General features: G+C 47.0%; 1 protein-coding gene across 2 annotated transcripts in view; it reads left to right on the top strand.

Annotated features, from left to right (window-relative positions):
* Positions 1-19,274, top strand: part of FAM168A (family with sequence similarity 168 member A) — a 70,225-nt gene that overhangs the window by 24,095 nt on the left and 26,856 nt on the right. For both annotated transcript variants that reach the window (XM_044288195.1, XM_044288194.1), the window contains exon 3: positions 14,263-14,350. In XM_044288195.1, coding sequence (XP_044144130.1) covers positions 14,281-14,350 — 70 coding nt within the window. In that variant the 5' untranslated portion in view covers positions 14,263-14,280. The remainder of the gene's footprint in view (positions 1-14,262; positions 14,351-19,274) is intronic.

Genomic DNA, 19,274 nt, shown 5'->3' with positions numbered 1-19,274 from the left:
GCTGCAGCTCTCTCCCTATCACGGCTCATGAAGCCTGTCCTGTCTGCTGCAGCTCTCTCCCTATCACGGCTCATGAAGCCTGTCCTGTCTGCTGCAGCTCTCTCCCTATCACAGCTCATGAAGCTTGTCCTGTCTGCTGCATCTCTCTATCGCAGCTCATGAAGCCTGTCCTGTCTGCTGCAGCTCTCTATCGCAGCTCATGACGCTTGTCCTGTCTGCTGCAGCTCTCTCCCTATCACGGCTCATGAAGCCTGTCCTGTCTGCTGCAGCTCTCTCCCTATCACGGCTCATGAAGCCTGTCCTGTCTGCTGCAGCTCTCTCCCTATCACAGCTCATGAAGCTTGTCCTGTCTGCTGCATCTCTCTATCGCAGCTCATGAAGCCTGTCCTGTCTGCTGCAGCTCTCTATCGCAGCTCATGACGCTTGTCCTGTCTGCTGCAGCTCTCTCCCTATCACGGCTCATGAAGCCTGTCCTGTCTGCTGCATCTCTCTATCACGGCTCATGAAGCTTGTCCTGTCTGCTGCAGCTCTCTCTCTATCACGGCTCATGAAGCTTGTCCTGTCTGCTGCAGCTCTCTCCCTATCACAGCTCATGAAGCTTGTCCTGTCTGCTGCATCTCTCTATCACGGCTCATGACGCTTGTCCTGTCTGCTGCAGCTCTCTCCCTATCACGGCTCATGAAGCTTGTCCTGTCTGCTGCAGCTCTCTCTATCACTGCTCATGAAGCTTGTCCTGTCTGCTGCATCTCTCTCCCTATCACGGCTCATGAAGCTTGTCCTGTCTGCTGCAGCTCTCTCTCTATCACTGCTCATGAAGCTTGTCCTGTCTGCTGCAGCTCTCTCTCTATCACTGCTCATGAAGCTTGTCCTGTCTGCTGCATCTCTCTCTCTATCACTGCTCATGAAGCTTGTCCTGTCTGCTGCATCTCTCTCCCTATCACGGCTCATGAAGCTTGTCCTGTCTGCTGCATCTCTCTCCCTATCACGGCTCATGAAGCTTGTCCTGTCTGCTGCATCTCTCTCCCTATCACGGCTCATGAAGCTTGTCCTGTCTGCTGCATCTCTCTCCCTATCACTGCTCATGAAGCTTGTCCTGTCTGCTGCATCTCTCTCCCTATCACGGCTCATGAAGCTTGTCCTGTCTGCTGCAGCTCTCTACCTATCACGGCTCATGAAGCTTGTCCTGTCTGCTGCATCTCTCTCTCTATCACTGCTCATGAAGCTTGCCCTGTCTGCTGCAGCTCTCTACCTATCGCTGCTCATGAAGCTTGTCCTGTCTGCTGCAGCTCTCTCTCTATCGCAGCTCATGCAGCTTGTCCTGTCTGCTGCATCTCTCTATCGCAGCTCATGCAGCTTGTCCTGTCTGCTGCATCTCTCTATCGCAGCTCATGACGCTTGTCCTGTCTGCTGCAGCTCTCTCCCTATCACAGCTCATGAAGCCTGTCCTGTCTGCTGCAGCTCTCTCCCTATCACAGCTCATGAAGCCTGTCCTGTCTGCTGCATCTCTCTCCCTATCACGGCTCATGACGCTTGTCCTGTCTGCTGCATCTCTCTCCCTATCACGGCTCATGACGCTTGTCCTGTCTGCTGCATCTCTCTCCCTATCACGGCTCATGAAGCTTGTCCTGTCTGCTGCAGCTCTCTCCCTATCATGGCACATGGGGCGTGCCCTGTCTGCTGCAGCTCTCTCCCGCTATCAGTAATTATCGGCTTTTAACTGTAGATGATGGCAGTAGATGGATGAAACTGAGCATGTGTGACCACCTTCAGGATGTTACTGAGCTAAACAGAATGAGGAAAAGAACAAACAGCAGGTGGCGCTATGCAGATGCCCCCTTAATGCCAAGCTAAAAAAAAAAATCCATTTTAATTTCAGCACCCCCTTTTTTATTTTCTTGTGCTAGTATAAGAATTTGTTTTAGGGCGAGATTGTTTTTTATGTTCTTTGTTTGGCGGTGTATGTAAATTAGGGCGCAATAAGCTCAAAGATTAGAAAAAAAAATCTATTTTCTTTGTCTCCTCGCGTTTCACACTTATCCACTCGTGTGGGGGCCTAGTAGTTGCCGTTTTTTTGTTTTTCGTGCTATGTAAGCGCATCCTGAATGATTAACGAGCCGTAGTCCATATGATGCAATCGTATCGCCACGTTGTAAAGGGCATTTATCGGTGAGGTCTTGGAGGCAACAAAAAAAGACCCTTACTTTTGAGGAGCCATCAATAAAACTTAAATCGCATATAGCGCTGAGATACAGCAATGGTACAAACCGCGGTGCGTCCGGGAAACCGGTTCTCCGCCAGGTCAGTACACAACCTTCCTAGGGGAAGCTGCGCCCCCGGTCATGGAAGCTTCCCTGGTAGTCACATCTTCACACTTACATTATAGAGAAGTGCCATACCACGCCGTTATCTGTGCCGCCATCACACAGGTCACTCATCTCGGCCATGTAAGCGGCGGTTGGGGGTGCGCGCTGATACATAGACAGCCGAGTGGGGCGTTCTATGCGGTTTCTGCAGCTCCCATAGAAGTGATCGTGATATGGGTAATATTGATTGGGAAATGGAGCTGTGCTCCTGACCTATGGTCCTGAGACCTGGGTCTACACGGGGAGGCCATTTCTCTGCTCCATGGCTCCACCTTCCCATCAGCTCATTACTTCTCATAATCCAAGACCCCCCCTCAGCACCTAGTCCGCCATGGCACCCACACCTCATTAGGTTTTTAACGTCAAATAAGGGAAGCCATTCTGGCCTGGAGAATTTGAAAGGGTGCTCCACCATTCATGGGATAGATCAATCAGGGATGACCAACCTGCGGCCCTCCAGCTGCTGCAGAACTACCACTCCCAGCGTGCTTGGACAGCCTACAGTTGTTAGGGCAAGCTGGGAATTGTAGTTTTGCAACAGCTGGAGGTTCGCAGGTTGGGTATCCCTGGGATAGATCCTAAAAATGAAGCTTGTTTGCTATTTCATGTTAAAAATCCAACCCGTGTTAGTTATGACTTTTACTCGGTATGGCGCCACCTGGTGGTCATTTACTTACACAATATAGTGCCACCTGGAGTACATTTGCTTATGGAGTATGGCTCTACCTGGAGTACATTTGCTTATATAGTATGGCGCCACCTGGAGGACATTTGCTTATATAGTATGGCGCCACCTGGAGGACATTTGCTTATATAGTATGGCGCCACCTGGAGGACATTTGCTTATATAGTATGGCGCCACCTGGAGGACATTTGCTTATGTAGTATGGCGCCACCTGGAGGACATTTGCTTATGTAGTATGGCGCCACCTGGAGGACATTTGCCTATGTAGTATGGCGCCACTGGAGGACATTCTTATGGCGGCCACCTGGAGGACATTTGCTTATGTAGTATGGCGCCACCTGGAGGACATTTGCCTTATGTAGTATGGCGCCACCTGGAGGACATTTGCCTATGTAGTATGGCGCCACCTGGAGGACATTTGCCTATGTAGTATGGCGCCACCTGGAGGACATTTGCCTATGTAGTATGGCGCCACCTGGAGGACATTTGCCTATGTAGTATGGCGCCACCTGGAGGACATTTGCCTATGTAGTATGGCGCCACCTGGAGGACATTTGCCTATGTAGTATGGCGCCACCTGGAGGACATTTGCCTATGTAGTATGGCGCCACCTGGAGGACATTTGCCTATGTAGTATGGCGCCACCTGGAGGACATTTGCCTATGTAGTATGGCGCCACCTGGAGGACATTTGCCTATGTAGTATGGCGCCACCTGGAGGACATTTGCCTATGTAGTATGGCGCCACCTGGAGGACATTTGCCTATGTAGTATGGCGCCACCTGGAGGACATTTGCCTATGTAGTATGGCGCCACCTGGAGGACATTTGCCTATGTAGTATGGCGCCACCTGGAGGACATTTGCCTATGTAGTATGGCGCCACCTGGAGGACATTTGCCTATGTAGTATGGCGCCACCTGGAGGACATTTGCCTATGTAGTATGGCTCCAACTTGTGTATTTATGTAGTATGGGGCTGCTTGGGATTCATTTACATTTATTGGTGCCACCTGGTATACATTTACCCACATAGTATGGCGGTGCTTGGGGCACATTTGCTTATGTAGTATGGTGCCACCTGGTGCTGGTGGTCACACATGCTCGGTCGCTCTCCCCGCAGCCTGGTCTCTGTGTAGTGATCCTCTAGTTTTAGGCTTTCCGCCTGCTTGTCCGGAGGAGCAGGGCCTCTGCAGTAGATGGCGGTATAGCTGAGAAGATGGTGCCGGACATTGTACGTATGAAATCTTTACTTTTCCTCTGACTCTGAGGTACGGTGTGCAGGCGGGAAGTGCTGTGTGGCCTTAGCCGAAATGAGAGGCGCTAATCTGGTTGCCATGGCTACATCCATCATGTATGCATTTACTACGTGTATGACTAGATTACATGATACATGATTGTGGATGTTACCGTGACATCCAAAATGATATCCACCATTCAGACAACTTAAGGCCTCATGCACACGACCGTTGTTGTGTCCGTTTTTCCGTTTTCCGGATCACGGAACAACGGAACCCTTTTTATACTGTCGTGTGCATGAGGCCTAAGTGTAGTGCTCCTTTTAAGTCGGTCGCGTTGGCAGGTGCAGTTTTTGTCCGTTCCGCCTCCATTCTCTCGGTTATATATCCGTTCTATTCTTAGGGGTCACGTACCGCCATCTCCACGTGCTGCCAGCTTGGTCTCCACGCTATGTCCGCAGCTCCCTGGTGTCAGCAGATGGATAGTTCACCACTTAGTGATCGCCTGCAAGCACTGGGGACACGATGTAGGAGCAGCCACCGGCTGGTATGAGGGCGGGCAGCGTGTGCGCCTCACAGGGCACTGCCAGGGCCTCCGGAGCGGAGGAGGAGAGCGCCCTCGGCTGTACGCTGCTGACCTCTGAAGTGGTTTCCCAAGCTTCTGGTATTGATGACCGGGGGCCAAACACCTGGGACCCCCCATCCTATGGACAGGTCATCAATATTTTTCCCTTGAAATGCCCCTTTAAGTTCTCCTTCATATTTATTGTTGAAAAAAAAGTGAAAAAAATTAGTCGAGATGTTTTTTTTTTTATAGCGGCTTTTATTTTATTTTATTTTTTTTACTTGGTATTTATTATGTACATACATTTTCCCTGCTAAGTCCAATAGAGATGGGAGCGCATCTCCATACTACTACTAGTGGCCGTGGCCTGTATTACAGTTCTCTCCCATTTACTACCAGGCACAGCTCCATACTACTACTAGTGGCCGTGGCCTGTATTACAGTTCTCTCCCATTTACTACCAGGCACAGCTCCATACTACTACTAGTGGCTGTGGCCGGTATTACAGTTCTCTCCCATTTACTACCAGGCACAGCTCCATACTGCTACTAGTGGCTGTGGTCGGTATTGCAGTTCTCTCCCATTTACTACCAGGCACAGCTCCATACTGCTACTAGTGGCTGTGGTCGGTATTGCAGTTCTCTCCCATTTACTACCAGGCACAGCTCCATACTGCTACTAGTGGCTGTGGTCGGTATTGCAGTTCTCTCCCATTTACTACCAGGCACAGCTCCATACTACTACTAGTGGCCGGTATTACAGTTCTCTCTCATTTACTACCAGGCACAGCTCCATACTACTACTAGTGGTTGTAGCCGGTATTACAGTTCTCTCCCATTTACTACCAGGCACAGCTTCATACTACTACTAGTGGCTGTGGCCGGTATTGCAGTTCTCTCCCATTTACTACCAGGCACAGCTCCATACTGCTACTAGTGGCTGTGGTCGGTATTACAGTTCTCTCCCATTTACTACCAGGCACAGCTCCATACTACTACTAGTGGCCGGTATTACAGTTCTCTCTCATTTACTACCAGGCACAGCTCCATACTACTACTAGTGGCTGTGGCCGGTATTACAGTTCTCTCCCATTTACTACCAGGCACAGCTCCATACTTCTACTAGTGGTTGTGGCCGGTATTGCAGTTCTCTCTCATTTACTACCAGGCACAGCTCCATACTTCTACTTATGGCTGTGGCCGGTATTACAGTTCTTTCCCATTTACTACCAGGCACAGCTCCATACTTCTACTAGTGGTTGTGGCCGGTATTACAGTTCTTTCCCATTTACTACCAGGCACAGCTCCATACTACTACTAGTGGTCGGTATTGCAGTTCTCTCCCATTTACTACCAGGCACAGCTCCATACTTCTTCTAGTGGCCGTGGTCGGTATTGCAGTTCTCTCCCATTTACTACCAGGCACAGCTCCATACTACTACTAGTGGTCGGTATTACAGTTCTTTCCCATTTACTACCAGGCACAGCTCCATACTTCTTCTAGTGGCCGTGGTCGGTATTGCAGTTCTCTCCCATTTACTACCAGGCACAGCTCCATACTACTACTAGTGGTCGGTATTACAGTTCTTTCCCATTTACTACCAGGCACAGCTCCATACTTCTTCTAGTGGCCGTGGTCGGTATTGCAGTTCTCTCCCATTTACTACCAGGCACAGCTCCATACTTCTACTAGTGGCTGTGGCCGGTATTACAGTTATCACCCATTTACTACCAGGCACAGCTCCATACTTCTAGTGGCCGTGGCCGGTATTGCAGCCCAGTCCCTTTCACAATCGGGCACATTTACTGCCAGTGGGATGAAGCATTCACTGTGGCCCCTCTGTCAGCTGATTGGGGAGCTGGAACTTGAACCCAAAGATCTGTCCTAATAATTGCACATCGCTGTTGTAATCCTGTAAAACCCTGTTAAATATCTTACTTTATTTAATAATTTCCTTATTGCTATTAATCTAGTTATTATCTCTAACGAGCCGTCGCCCCCGGGGGCAGTGCCCACCATCACACGCCGCCCTCATATCTCTGGCTAGGAGACAGTAAGGTGTCATTATTTAATCATCGCTGTCTGAGAGCGTCCTTCGCTCCGCACCCGGTGTGGTGGTCGCTGTCTGGTGTATGCACGGTTGCTTGGTTACAGCAGAGGATTGTGTCTCTTGTCATTGGTGTATTGCAGACTCCCTCCGCTCCCTCTTCAAGAACCTTTCTCCGCTCTTTTTTTAAAGGGAAATCGACCTCCTTTTGTAGAGCTCTTTCCTTCCACTTATATCTTTTAATAAGATTGCTGGTGGGGAAAAAAAGCCTTAAATTACTGAAAGTTAGACCATCGGTGTACTGACGGTGATGCAGTGTTTAGGCATCTGCTCTAATGTGTAGTGAACAAGTCTAGCGCCCCAGCAGGGGACATGAGGAATTGCACTGAGTCCTCCGCTGTCTAATACATTTGGTGCTTTTCCCAGAAGTTACACTATTTTCGTTCAGAAAGTTGTGCCTTTTTTAGTTGGTATGCCAGACATCGTCCATCATACACTAGAGTGACGGTACCGTGCGGGCAAGTGATCAAAGTAACAATGATCACCTCGGGGTTACAGGCAGGTATTATTATAGGCAGTATTATAGTAGTTATATTCTTGTACATAGGAGCAGTATTATAGTAGTTATATTCTTGTACATAGGAGGCAGTATTATAGCAGTTATATTCTTGTACATAGGAGCAGTATTATAGTAGTAATATTCTTGTACATAGGAGGCAGTATTATAGTAGTTATATTCTTGTACATAGGAGCAGTATTATAGTAGTTATATTCTTGTACATAGGAGGCAGTATTATAGCAGTTATATTCTTGTACATAGGAGCAGTATTATAGTAGTAATATTCTTGTACATAGGAGGCAGTATTATAGTAGTTATATTCTTGTACATAGGAGGCAGTATTATAGTAGTTATATTCCTGTACATAGGAGGCAGTATTATAGTAGTTATATTCTTGTACATAGGAGGCAGTATTATAGTAGTTATATTCTTGTACATAGGAGCAGTATTATAGTAGTAATATTCTTGTACATAGGAGGCAGTATTATAGTAGTTATATTCTTGTACATAGGAGGCAGTATTATAGTAGTTATATTCCTGTACATAGGAGGCAGTATTATAGTATTTATATTCTTGTATATAGGAGCAGTATTATAGTAGTTATATTCTTGTACATAGGAGCAGTATTATAGCAGTTATATTCTTGTACATAGGAGCAGTATTATAGTAGTTATATTCTTGTACATAGGAGCAGTATTATAGCAGTTATATTCTTGTACATAGGAGCAGTATTATAGTAGTTATATTCTTGTACATAGGAGCAGTATCATAGTAGTTATATTCTTGTACATTTTTATTTTTTATTTTTTTTACTGTTCATTGACAGGAGTTGCAAAATCTTTAATAACTGAAATCTTGAACCGTTAGGATAGCTGCCAGTGTCTTAGATTTGTAATTTTTTTCTGTGTATCTGCAGTAGGTCAGGAGCGGACCTCACGCTCGTGTCGCTGCTCCAGTTTGTGTTCTGCAGCTTCCTGCTTTTTATTCTGATTCTCTCCCCAGGGTGGTGCAGCGTATGTGCCGCCATGCTGGGCTGTACTGCAGTGTCCCCTCACTGCTATCCATCAGGATGCTCCTGCAGATCATCTTCACCATCCATCTTATGTGTCAGGGGGTTTCATGTCCTACCAGGTGCAGGCGTCTCGGGGACAATGCACAGAATCCCATGTAAATACTCGCCCTCCCCTGTGCTTAATGTGTGTCACCTCCATCCGCCTTCTGTATGTTGTCCCTTGGAAGGATGCAGCCTGATAAAAAGTGGAAGAATTTTCTCCTTCGTATTTTCACATCCAGACACCATTTTAGGAGTTTCTGCAGCAGCCGAGGTGTGCACTAGGAGGTACTGCAGCAGCCGAGGTGTGCACTAGGAGGTTCTGCAGCAGCCGAGGTGTGCACTAGGAGGTTCTGCAGCAGCCGCGGTGTGCACTGGGAGGTACTGCAGCAGCCGCTGTGTGCACTGGGAGGTACTGCAGCAGCCGCTGTGTGCACTGGGAGGTACTGCAGCAGCCGCTGTGTGCACTGGGAGGTACTGCAGCAGCCGCTGTGTGCACTGGGAGGTACTGCAGCAGCCGCTGTGTGCACTGGGAGGTACTGCAGCAGCCGCTGTGTGCACTGGGAGGTACTGCAGCAGCCGCTGTGTGCACTGGGAGGTACTGCAGCAGCCGCTGTGTGCACTGGGAGGTACTGCAGCAGCCGCTGTGTGCACTGGGAGGTACTGCAGCAGCCGCTGTGTGCACTGGGAGGTACTGCAGCAGCCGCTGTGTGCACTGGGAGGTACTGCAGCAGCCGCTGTGTGCACTGGGAGGTACTGCAGCAGCCGCTGTGTGCACTGGGAGGTACTGCAGCAGCCGCTGTGTGCACTGGGAGGTACTGCAGCAGCCGCTGTGTGCACTAGGAGGTACTGCAGCAGCCGCGGTGTGCACTAGGAGGTACTGCAGCAGCCGCTGTGTGCACTAGGAGGTACTGCAGCAGCCGCGGTGTGCACTAGGAGGTACTGCAGCAGCCGCGGTGTGCACTAGGAGGTACTGCAGCGTTGGACCCCCACTGGTCTGATACTGAAGTCCTATCCTGAGGATAGACCATCAATATTGAAGTCCTGAAATACCCCTTTATCCTGCTGCTTGGCTTGAGCCTTTCTACATGTGCAGACTGATATAGTTGGATTCATTGAAATCTCCAGGACCCTTTAGGCTAGGACCACGGGTGGGCCTCCTGCGGCACTCCAGCTGTTGTGAAACTACAACTCCCAGCATGCATATTTGCTATTCTCTACTCTGAACTCTCAGAGAAATAAATGCTGGGAATTGTAGTTTCACCTCGGCTGGAGTGCCGCAGGTTGCCCACCCCTGACTAGGCCACCAGTGTGTGATTGATGAGGGTCCTTCCTGCTGACAGGACCCCCGCCAGTCGCACACAGACGATGGGACTTACTGACCTCTTCTGATCTGGAGTTTGTTCAGACAATCGAAATTGATTTGGTGAGTTTGGCCAATGGTAATCTTATGTGAAGGAGGAAGGGGGGGTCATAAATATTTTAGATACAGGAAAGTCTGTTTCCATCCAAATATAGATAGTACCCTTGGCCTAGCCATGGTATGAAAACATAAAACAACCGCCATACTTTACACCACAGACTGTATCCAGTGAACAATAAATTAGTGCAAAATAGAGAATAGTGTTTTCTTATTTCACAACTAAATAAATAATATAATATTACCGCTCCCCCTGTATTGGCGGTATGAAGGAGGTGGTAGTGTAATAAACTCCGCCTAGGTGGTGACATCACTGCTGTGGGCGGAGTTAGGCTGGTGCAGGAGGAGGAAGGCTCATCCAGGCTGATCTATGGAACTTCTTAAAGGGAAGCGGTCACCGGGATTTTGTGTATAGAGCTGAGCACATGGGTAGCTAGATGGCCGCTAGCACATCCGCAATACCCAGTCCCCATAGCTCTGTGTGCTTTTATTGTGTAAAAAAAAACCAATTTGATACATATGCAAAATAACCTGTGATGAGTCCTGTCCCTGGCTCATCTCAGGTTAATTTGCATATGTATCAAATTGTTTTTTTTTTACAAAATAAAAGCACACAGAGCTATGGGGACTGGGTATTGCGGATGTGCTAGCGACCATCTAGCAACCCATGTCCTCAGCTCTATACCCAAAATCCCGGTGACAGGTTCCCCTTAAAGCTGAATAATGGATACTAAGCAGGTGGCTCACTCAGGTTTATCACGATCGGTGCACAGGTTCAAAGAAACACCCCTAGTTCTGATTGATATATGAATATGGAATAGAACTGGCACTCAGAACATTGGGAATTCACGTGGGACCGAGATGTATGGTTAAAAGTTTTATTAAACAATATACCCTGTGAACACTGGGTTAAAAAAATACTTATAAAATAGAACAATAAAAACATCTATTTGAACACACTGCCCATGTAATTCTCTATGCCAGGGAAAGCTGCATCCGTATCTTCCCCAATGGGTCCGACTCGTTGGATCGCAGCCGTCTGTGGCAAAGTGAATCAGGGCTGATTGTATCCCAATGCGGTATACAAATAGCAAATAGTACGTGCATGCAAATCAAATGTATAATCTAAAATATAAATACACTGTATAAAAGATGTCACAATGCAAATGCTGGCTCGTTCGGGTGTTTTTTCTTAGTGTCGAGATTGTCCATCCGCTGTAATTGTCTCAAAATACCGAGTGTACTGGATATTGTTTCAGTTGTCCAGCAGGTCTGTGTTACACACTTATTTAGATCGTTTTTGTTGTTCAACAATATGGTGCAACTCCACTTGTCTTAGAATTGTTTGTACTCACTGTGGTCTCAATGTAGCCATCCCGCGGGAGGGTTACTGCCGTGGCGTCCCACGCTTCCACCTTTCTCCGCTGTAGCTGTGGTGTTTCCGGTTCTGTCCAAGTCTCGTCTCTGATCTCGCGACAGACCTATCTCAGCAGCTATACTTTCGCGAGTCCTACACCAATTCTTGTAAAAGTTTACCCACTGAAGAAGAGATCAGACATCTTGAAACGCGTCTGGGCGTAATACCTCTGAGATATACATCCCGGCGGTGCATGGCCGTGTACTGAAAGACAAAAAATTCATCTATCACAAAGACGTGGTTTTGCCACATACGCTACAAGAATTGGTGTAGGACTCACGAAAGTATAGCTTATTTAATATAAGTATAACTTATTTTATAAGTATTTTTAACCCAGTGTTCACAGGGTATATTGTTTAATAAAACTTTTAACCATACATCTCGGTCCCACGTGAATTCCCAATGTTCTGAGTGCCGGTTCTATCCCCTTTAAAGCTGATCACAGGATTTTGGCACAACCTGTATACCCCCTTTAAATGGCAATTACAACTACTGTTGGAGACATTTAAGTCTACGTGTTTACAGCCATGTGTGAATGATATCCAATGCTGCACCTTTGTAATCTGCAGAGTTTAGGGTTGCTGGCCCTTTAAATTCGCACCGCCATCCATCTTTTCCTGAATGGTGCTCGCTGGTTTTCCTCCTTCTTCCATCCATCTTGTCATGTTACTAGGCTCAGCATGTCTGACTATTCCTAGACTACTAAAGGGACCAGCTGCGCCCGCTGGATGATGGGTGTTCTCTCTGCCGCAGCACTTCATCATTCAAGTTTTCTAAAAGTATGCAAAGTTTTTTTGTTGTTTTTTTTCCTCTTCATGTGCCAGACGCTAGAGAAGTGTATTTACTTATATAGTGGACTGCTTATCCGTCATCCCCATTCGTAGGGTAACGCTGTTACTGCATCTACAGGGCTCGGTGTACTAAGGCGTGATAAATACTCATTTAGACGAGTAGAAAATCGTTACAGTTCAGACACTAATGACTCATGTTGGATGATGATGGTGTAAATGTGTGTAGTGACTGAGTGATTGTACTGGGAATGCTCTTTTGATGCTTGTAAAATCATTTATACTGATGAATAAATTGTTTTTATTGAATGTAAAGGTAAATCATGGGGTCTTGTTGGGAGCGCTTTTTATGTAGCGTTTTTTGCGGATCAGTCATGTATCTGCAAAAAACGCTACCGTTACCATAATACAACTGAGTGCATCCGTCATGAATGGATCCGGTTGTATTATGTCGGATCTCCATAGCGGACTTGAAAACACTAATGTGACAGTAGCCTAATTCGTTAGTGTCTAAAGTAGAAAAATCCTCTATTCAGCAAGTACATCATTTAATAAATTCTTACATGATTATCCATGCTGCCCCCAGTGCACAGCAATATAACTACTATAATACTGCTCCTATGTACAAGAATATAACTACTATAATACTGCTCCTATGTACAAGAATATAACTACTATAATACTGACCCCTATGTACAAGAATATAACTACTATAATACTGCCTCCTATGTACAAGAATATAACTACTATAATACTGCTCCTATGTACAAGAATATAACTACTATAATACTGCCTCCTATGTACAAGAATATAACTACTATAATACTGCCTCCTATGTACAAGAATATAACTACTATAATACTGCTCCTATGTACAAGACTATAACTACTATAATACTGCTCCTATGTACAAGAATATAACTACTATAATACTGCTCCTATGTACAAGAATATAACTACTATAATACTGCCTCCTATGTACAAGAATATAACTACTATAATACTGCCTCCTATGTACAAAAATATAACTACTATAATACTGCCTCCTATGTACAGGAATATAACTACTATAATACTGCTCCTATGTACAGGAATATAACTGCTATAATACTGCTCCTATGTACAAGAATATAACTACTATAATACTGCTCCTATGTACAACACTATAACTACTATAATACTGCCTATAATAATACCTGCCTGTAACCCCGAGGTGATCATTGTTACTTCGATCACTTGCCCGCACGGTACCGTCACTCTAGTGTATGATGGACGATGTCTGGCATACCAACTAAAAAAGGCACAACTTTCTGAACGAAAATAGTGTAACTTGTGATAGTGACACTGCCGCGTCATTGGCGTCTGATGAGATCTCCCTTCTCCAGCGCAGTGTAAATCACGCCATTCGTCATATATACAGTTTCCCTCACGAGGAGGTCGGTGTCATTGTCCTGTCCGTTGTTCAGACCTGGTGGTAACTTCTACGTTGAAGGAGTTAGGACGCCATCTGTGAAGACCAGGCTTCTTTATTCCCAGCATAAACAATCATTGAGTCTTGCTTTATTTTCCTTATTTTTATTTGCTGGTTATCCTCGCTGCCCTTTTGACATCCGCTTTTATCTGGGAAGGCATGCAGATGGCCGCCGGGTCACAGGGTGTCCTCAGGTGACCTCACAGCAGAGATCTTAGGAGATCAGTGCAGGTGCCCCCGTCCAGCTGTATGGTGAGGAGAACCTTATCTCCTCTGCCACGCTCTGCACACAGTATGATTAGGTCTTCTGATGTCACTTAAGATATCCCCTTATCCACAGTCAGCAGAGCTGCCGCAGTGTTTCATGGATCAACCGCGGCTCTTCAGGATTTCCCATAAATCTCGGAGAGGAGCGAGTGCATTTATTTATTTTCCTCTAATATTGACTAGAAGGCTGAGTCCTCCACCGCCGTGCCTTGAGATGTTCTGGAATTCTGAGACTCGGCAAAAGAGGACTAGACATGGTGATCACCAGTGCCCGTCATGCCCCTGCCAGGTTCTTGTTGGCCCGCCAGGCTTTGTGGCTAGATGTGTTCCGTGAATTCTTGTGTGCATTGTTCCATTATCCTTATTTATTTCATTGTGTTTCTTGTTTTCTTGCAGAGATTCCCGTCTTCCACCATGAATCCGGTTTATAGCCCTGTCCAGCCAGGGGCTCCCTACGGAAATCCAAAAAACATGACCTATGCAGGTAAGAAGGAAGGGGTGATGGGTCTATACAGCAGAAGTGTTTGGCGGTGGTGGCCGGTGACTTCAGTAGAAATGACTGCCATATTGTACATCCAGCACATGTGAATGGACATCGTTATTTTCAGGGGAGCAGTTCTTTGGCCGAGGAGTGAACCAAGGTCAAATGTTTGAAAGACCACTATCACCAACGCCTACTTGAGAGAGCGGTTAGTTGGCCGACAGTCGAACCCAGGTCAACTGCTTGGCAGACCACTATGCCCACCACTATACTACCAATGATACTGGCAATTCTATTCGGGGTCTGCCCTTTTGTGCAAAGTTCCTTAGCGTAGGGGGCGCATAACTGCCTGAACCATGTAACTGAAGTCTTGTTGTGGAGGTTGGGTTGCAAAAACGTCATCTTCTGTTCAGAGGGAATATGAGGTTTAATCCTACCTTCTTTGTGACGTGAATAGTGGCCTTATTGTATACACCCTTCTGGACATGCATTGTACATGGACAGCTCAAGTCAGGATTTTAAAGATGGCGTCCATTTGGGAGCTGAGTGGGCGTCAGAAGCCTGCTGTTCTACACACGCCGGTTATGGACCTTTTAACCCCTCAAATGCAGTGGTAAGTTGCCCCCCACGGCATCAGAGCAGAGTTTCTCTGGGAGCTCTGTGCTCCCGAGGACCAAGCGGCAAATACTGTGCTGAGATCGAGGGAGCCTTTGGCTTGCTATGGCAGCCTTGGGAATTCTGAAGGCTCTGAGGTATGCCATAGTGAAAAACAAAGGGAGCCCGAGGGCCTGATCGGAACTTAGTGAAAATCCCATAGGCTGCAATGGTAAATTATTGCAGTCTATGGAAGAAGGGAACAGGCGATGTTAAAGTCCCCTAGGGGTGCTTAAAATAAGTGCTAAAACAAATGGGAATGAAGAGTATTTAAAAATAAAGCTCAATATCATTGCCGCATTACAAGATGCCCATACTTTTAAAATACCGTATGGTGAGCGACATTAAAAAATCTAAATGTCTAATCTGCTGTTTTCCATTGCTTCACCTGCCCTCCCCTAAAAAAAATAAGTCCTTAATAAACTACAGCTCGCCCTGCAAAAAATGAGCCCTCACACAGCTGTATAGACGTAAATATAATAAAGTAATGATGGGCAGAATATGGTGATGTAAACAAATAATTCGTTTTTAATGTTTAAGTATTAAAATAAGAAAAACTATAAAAATGTGGTATCGCTGTAATCGTATTGTCCCAGAGAATGAAAGAAATAGCTCAGCTTTATCGCATAGGGAACGCTGTGAAAACGAAACCCATTATACTATGGTGGAATAGCATTTTTATTTTTTCATTTTCCAACTCCACCCCACTTGGAATTTTTTAATTTTTTTGTCCAGTTTCTCACTACAATATTAAATGGCGCTATTATAAAGTGCAACTTGTCCCACAAATAACAAGCCCTTGTAATCGTATGTGAACGGAAAAATAAAAGTAATAGCTCCTGGGAGGCATAGAGTTAAAAACAGAGTCATTGGGTTCTTTAGGGGTTAAAATTCCCATTTAGAATTGGCCATTTACAGGTTTTTTTTTAAAATCCTAAAGACCCACTGCAGTCAGCCTCACTTCCAGGGAATGCTCGAGGTCATGGTGTCACAGCAGCTGTAAACCTCCAGATTGGTGTAGCGATGCTTCACGAGAAAAACGTGTCCTCCAGGAAGAAGTAAAAGTGAATTTCTACTGGACGTAGCTTTCCTCTGAGTTCTGCTTATTCTTGGAAGAGAGCTGCTCTTATCGACGCAGAAAAAATCCTGCACCAGGAATTAAATGAATCAGTAACATTATTAGTGGGAAAAAAGGAGAAGTTTATTGGGGAAACTGTACAATTAAAAGGAGGCTCTAGGACCCCATAGGCCACCTCTAGCCTGGGTAGGAGATGAGATACGGCCTCTACCCTGGATGCAAGATGAGATACGGCCTCTGGCCTGGCTAGGGGATGGGAGGCGGCCTCTGGCCTGGCTAGGGGATGGGGGGCGGCCTCTGGCCTGGCTAGGGGATGGGGGGCGTCTTCTGGCCTGGCTAGGGGATGGGGGGCGGCCTCTGGCCTGGCTAGGGGATGGGGGGCGGCCTCTGGCCTGGCTAGGGGATGGGGGGCGGCCTCTGGCCTGGCTAGGGGATGGGGGGCGGCCTCTGGCCTGGCTAGGGGATGGGGGGCGGCCTCTGGCCTGGCTAGGGGATGGGGGGCGGCCTCTGGCCTGGCTAGGGGAGAGCCAGGGGAGAGAACATTATCCTGCTGAAATATTCCACTTGGCAGCCCTGCGATGAGAGGAACACATGTGGCGGCACATATTACCTAGCGATTATTGTCCCTCTTATCACTACTAGGGGCGACTGACTGTCTTATGCGATGGCTTCCCAGATCATCCCACCAGCAACTGGGGCAGTATTTCACAAAGGCAGGATTGTACTTTTCTCGCCAAGAGGTACAATACCCAAAAGTAGTCTCTGACTTAGAGAAGGTACCCCCAATAGGTGGCACTAGAGAGACAGTTTAACTTCTTCCTGAAGCAGAGCAGCTGGAAAGCCACAGGTAGCAGACTGTGCTCACACAGTGGTCATCGACGGTTTAAAGAGGACCTGTCACCTCTCCTGACATGTCTTTTTTACTAAGTCCTTACATTTCCCAAGTAATAAGTGTTGGAACATCTTTTCTTATAACCCAGTGCAGTAACATCCCTCAGGGGCGTGTCCCTGAGCAGTCTGACACTATCCAATCGGTGCAGTCAGTGTCAGACTGCAAACCCCTCCCACCCACACTGGTAACACCCAGGCGGACCTTAATTGCAGACTGCTGGCAATTCATTTGTAAACTTCTAGTAGGAGTAATAGAGAAATGGCTCAACATAGTCATAGAAATTAGAATTATGGAGCAAGTAGTTACTAAGCCAGACATGTCAGGAGAGGGTCCTCTTTAACCCCTCGGACTATGACTGCCAGCTCTGCACACCTGGTCCTCGCAGGGAGCCGGTCCTGGTATGTAGTAAAGCATTTGTCCTTTATGCCCTACAGTTATGGAGGGCGGGCAGGTCTTCCTGCTGTTGGTATTTTCCCTTTTTGTTCTGTTCCTGCCCGGCTGAGAGGTTTTGCTGAGCTGGAATGCGGAGAACGTTGTGTTCTTTGTAAGGTCGGCCGCACAATGTGCTGATCTCTCACTAAATGCCATCACTTTCTTAATACATTAAGAACAGCATGTACCCAGGCGCAGGCAGAGTACGGAGCTGAATGCCAGTGCCTCATTCGGGCACCCAGCGTGGCGTGGAGCCGTACCTGTGCACAATCATGAACTCGCTTGTGAAGGTGTCACGGGTTTGTTTGCATCTGATTGATATTTGCTTATCGTAGATTTAACAGTATTCACCTCCAGTATAATGTTGAGGTCATGGCAGTCCAGTGGGTCAAAGCGTTCATCCAGATAAAAGATCAGTTTTGTTTTTTCAGGTGAGCAGCAAAAAGTTGACTGGTAGTCGCTTATCTTTCCGGCCTTTTGTTTGTTGGCAGCATCATGGCGGATAGTGATACCTTTTATTATATATTGTATTTTTTACCCTATAAGATGCATTTCTTTCCCCCCAAAAAAGTGTGTGTGGGGAGGGGGTTAATGTCAGTGCGTCTTATGGGCGAATACTAATGATCGCTTTCATTATGGAACTGGAGGACCAGGGAGCAGTGAATAAATCGCTCCCTGTGCTGGCTCTTTACTCGCCGCTCCCTAGTTGTCTGCGGACACTGTGCTGTGACCTGCATGCAGCGTGAGGGTGTAGGTGTGCTCTGTGACCTCACTCTGTGCGACGTCAGATCACAGCACAGCGTGGCAGGAAGAGTGCGGCGTCCCGAACAGGAGAGGCGAGTTGATTTTATATTTTTATTTTTGTCTGATCTGTGGTCTGATTAACATTGGGGGGAATGATATGAGGTCTGATTTAACACTGGGTGGTCTGATCCCAGGTCTAAATAACATTGGGGGTCTGATCCCAGGTCTAAATAACATTGGGGGTCTGATCCCAGGTCTAAATAACATTGGGGGTCTGATCCCAGGTCTAAATAACATTGGGGGTCTGATCCCAGGTCTAAATAACATTGGGGGTCTGATCCCAGGTCTAAATAACATTGGGGGTTTGATCCCAGGTCTAAATAACATTGGGGGTCTGATCCCAGGTCTAAATAACATTGGGGGTCTGATCCCAGGTCTAAATAACATTGGGGGTCTGATCCCAGGTCTAAATAACATTGGGGGTCTGATCCCAGGTCTAAATAACATTGGGGGTTTGATCCCAGGTCTAAATAACATTGGGGGTCTGATCCCAGGTCTAAATAACATTGGGGGTCTGATCCCAGGTCTAAATAACATTGGGGGTCTGATCCCAGGTCTAAATAACATTGGGGGTCTGATCCCAGGTCTAAATAACATTGGGGGACTGATCTAAGGTCTAAATAACATTGGGGGTCTGATCTAAGGTCTGACTAACATTTTGGGGTCTGAGCTGAGATCTGGGTGGCACCAGGATGTACTATGGGTAGAAGACAAGCCTGCAGAGGTAATGGGCAAAGTTCTGCTGGAAACCTTAGGCCCTGGAATCATGTGTGACCAGCACCACCTACCTGTGTGCCAGATCCCGCAGGACACCTTTAGAGGTCCTTGACGGGTCAGAACGGTCTTGGCAGTAAGAGGGGGAGCTACTTGCTGGTGATTAGGTAGATTATCTGTGCTGTGAAGGGTTAAGCCCCCTATAGGCTCCTCATCCTGGCTGCAGTCCTCCTGATCTCATCTAGACACAGAGCTGGTCTGGAATGTTAATGCCTCTGCAGTGGAATGATTTATACCGTCCCGTCCTGGTGTGCGGCCCACAGGAAGCGAGTATTACACCGGCGGCTCTCTCT

This window comes from Bufo gargarizans, chromosome 3, assembly GCF_014858855.1.
Source record: "Bufo gargarizans isolate SCDJY-AF-19 chromosome 3, ASM1485885v1, whole genome shotgun sequence".
Lineage (NCBI taxonomy): Eukaryota > Metazoa > Chordata > Amphibia > Anura > Bufonidae > Bufo > Bufo gargarizans.
Note: the sequence above shows the minus strand (reverse complement) of the source record. Positions and strands in the feature narration are given on the sequence as shown.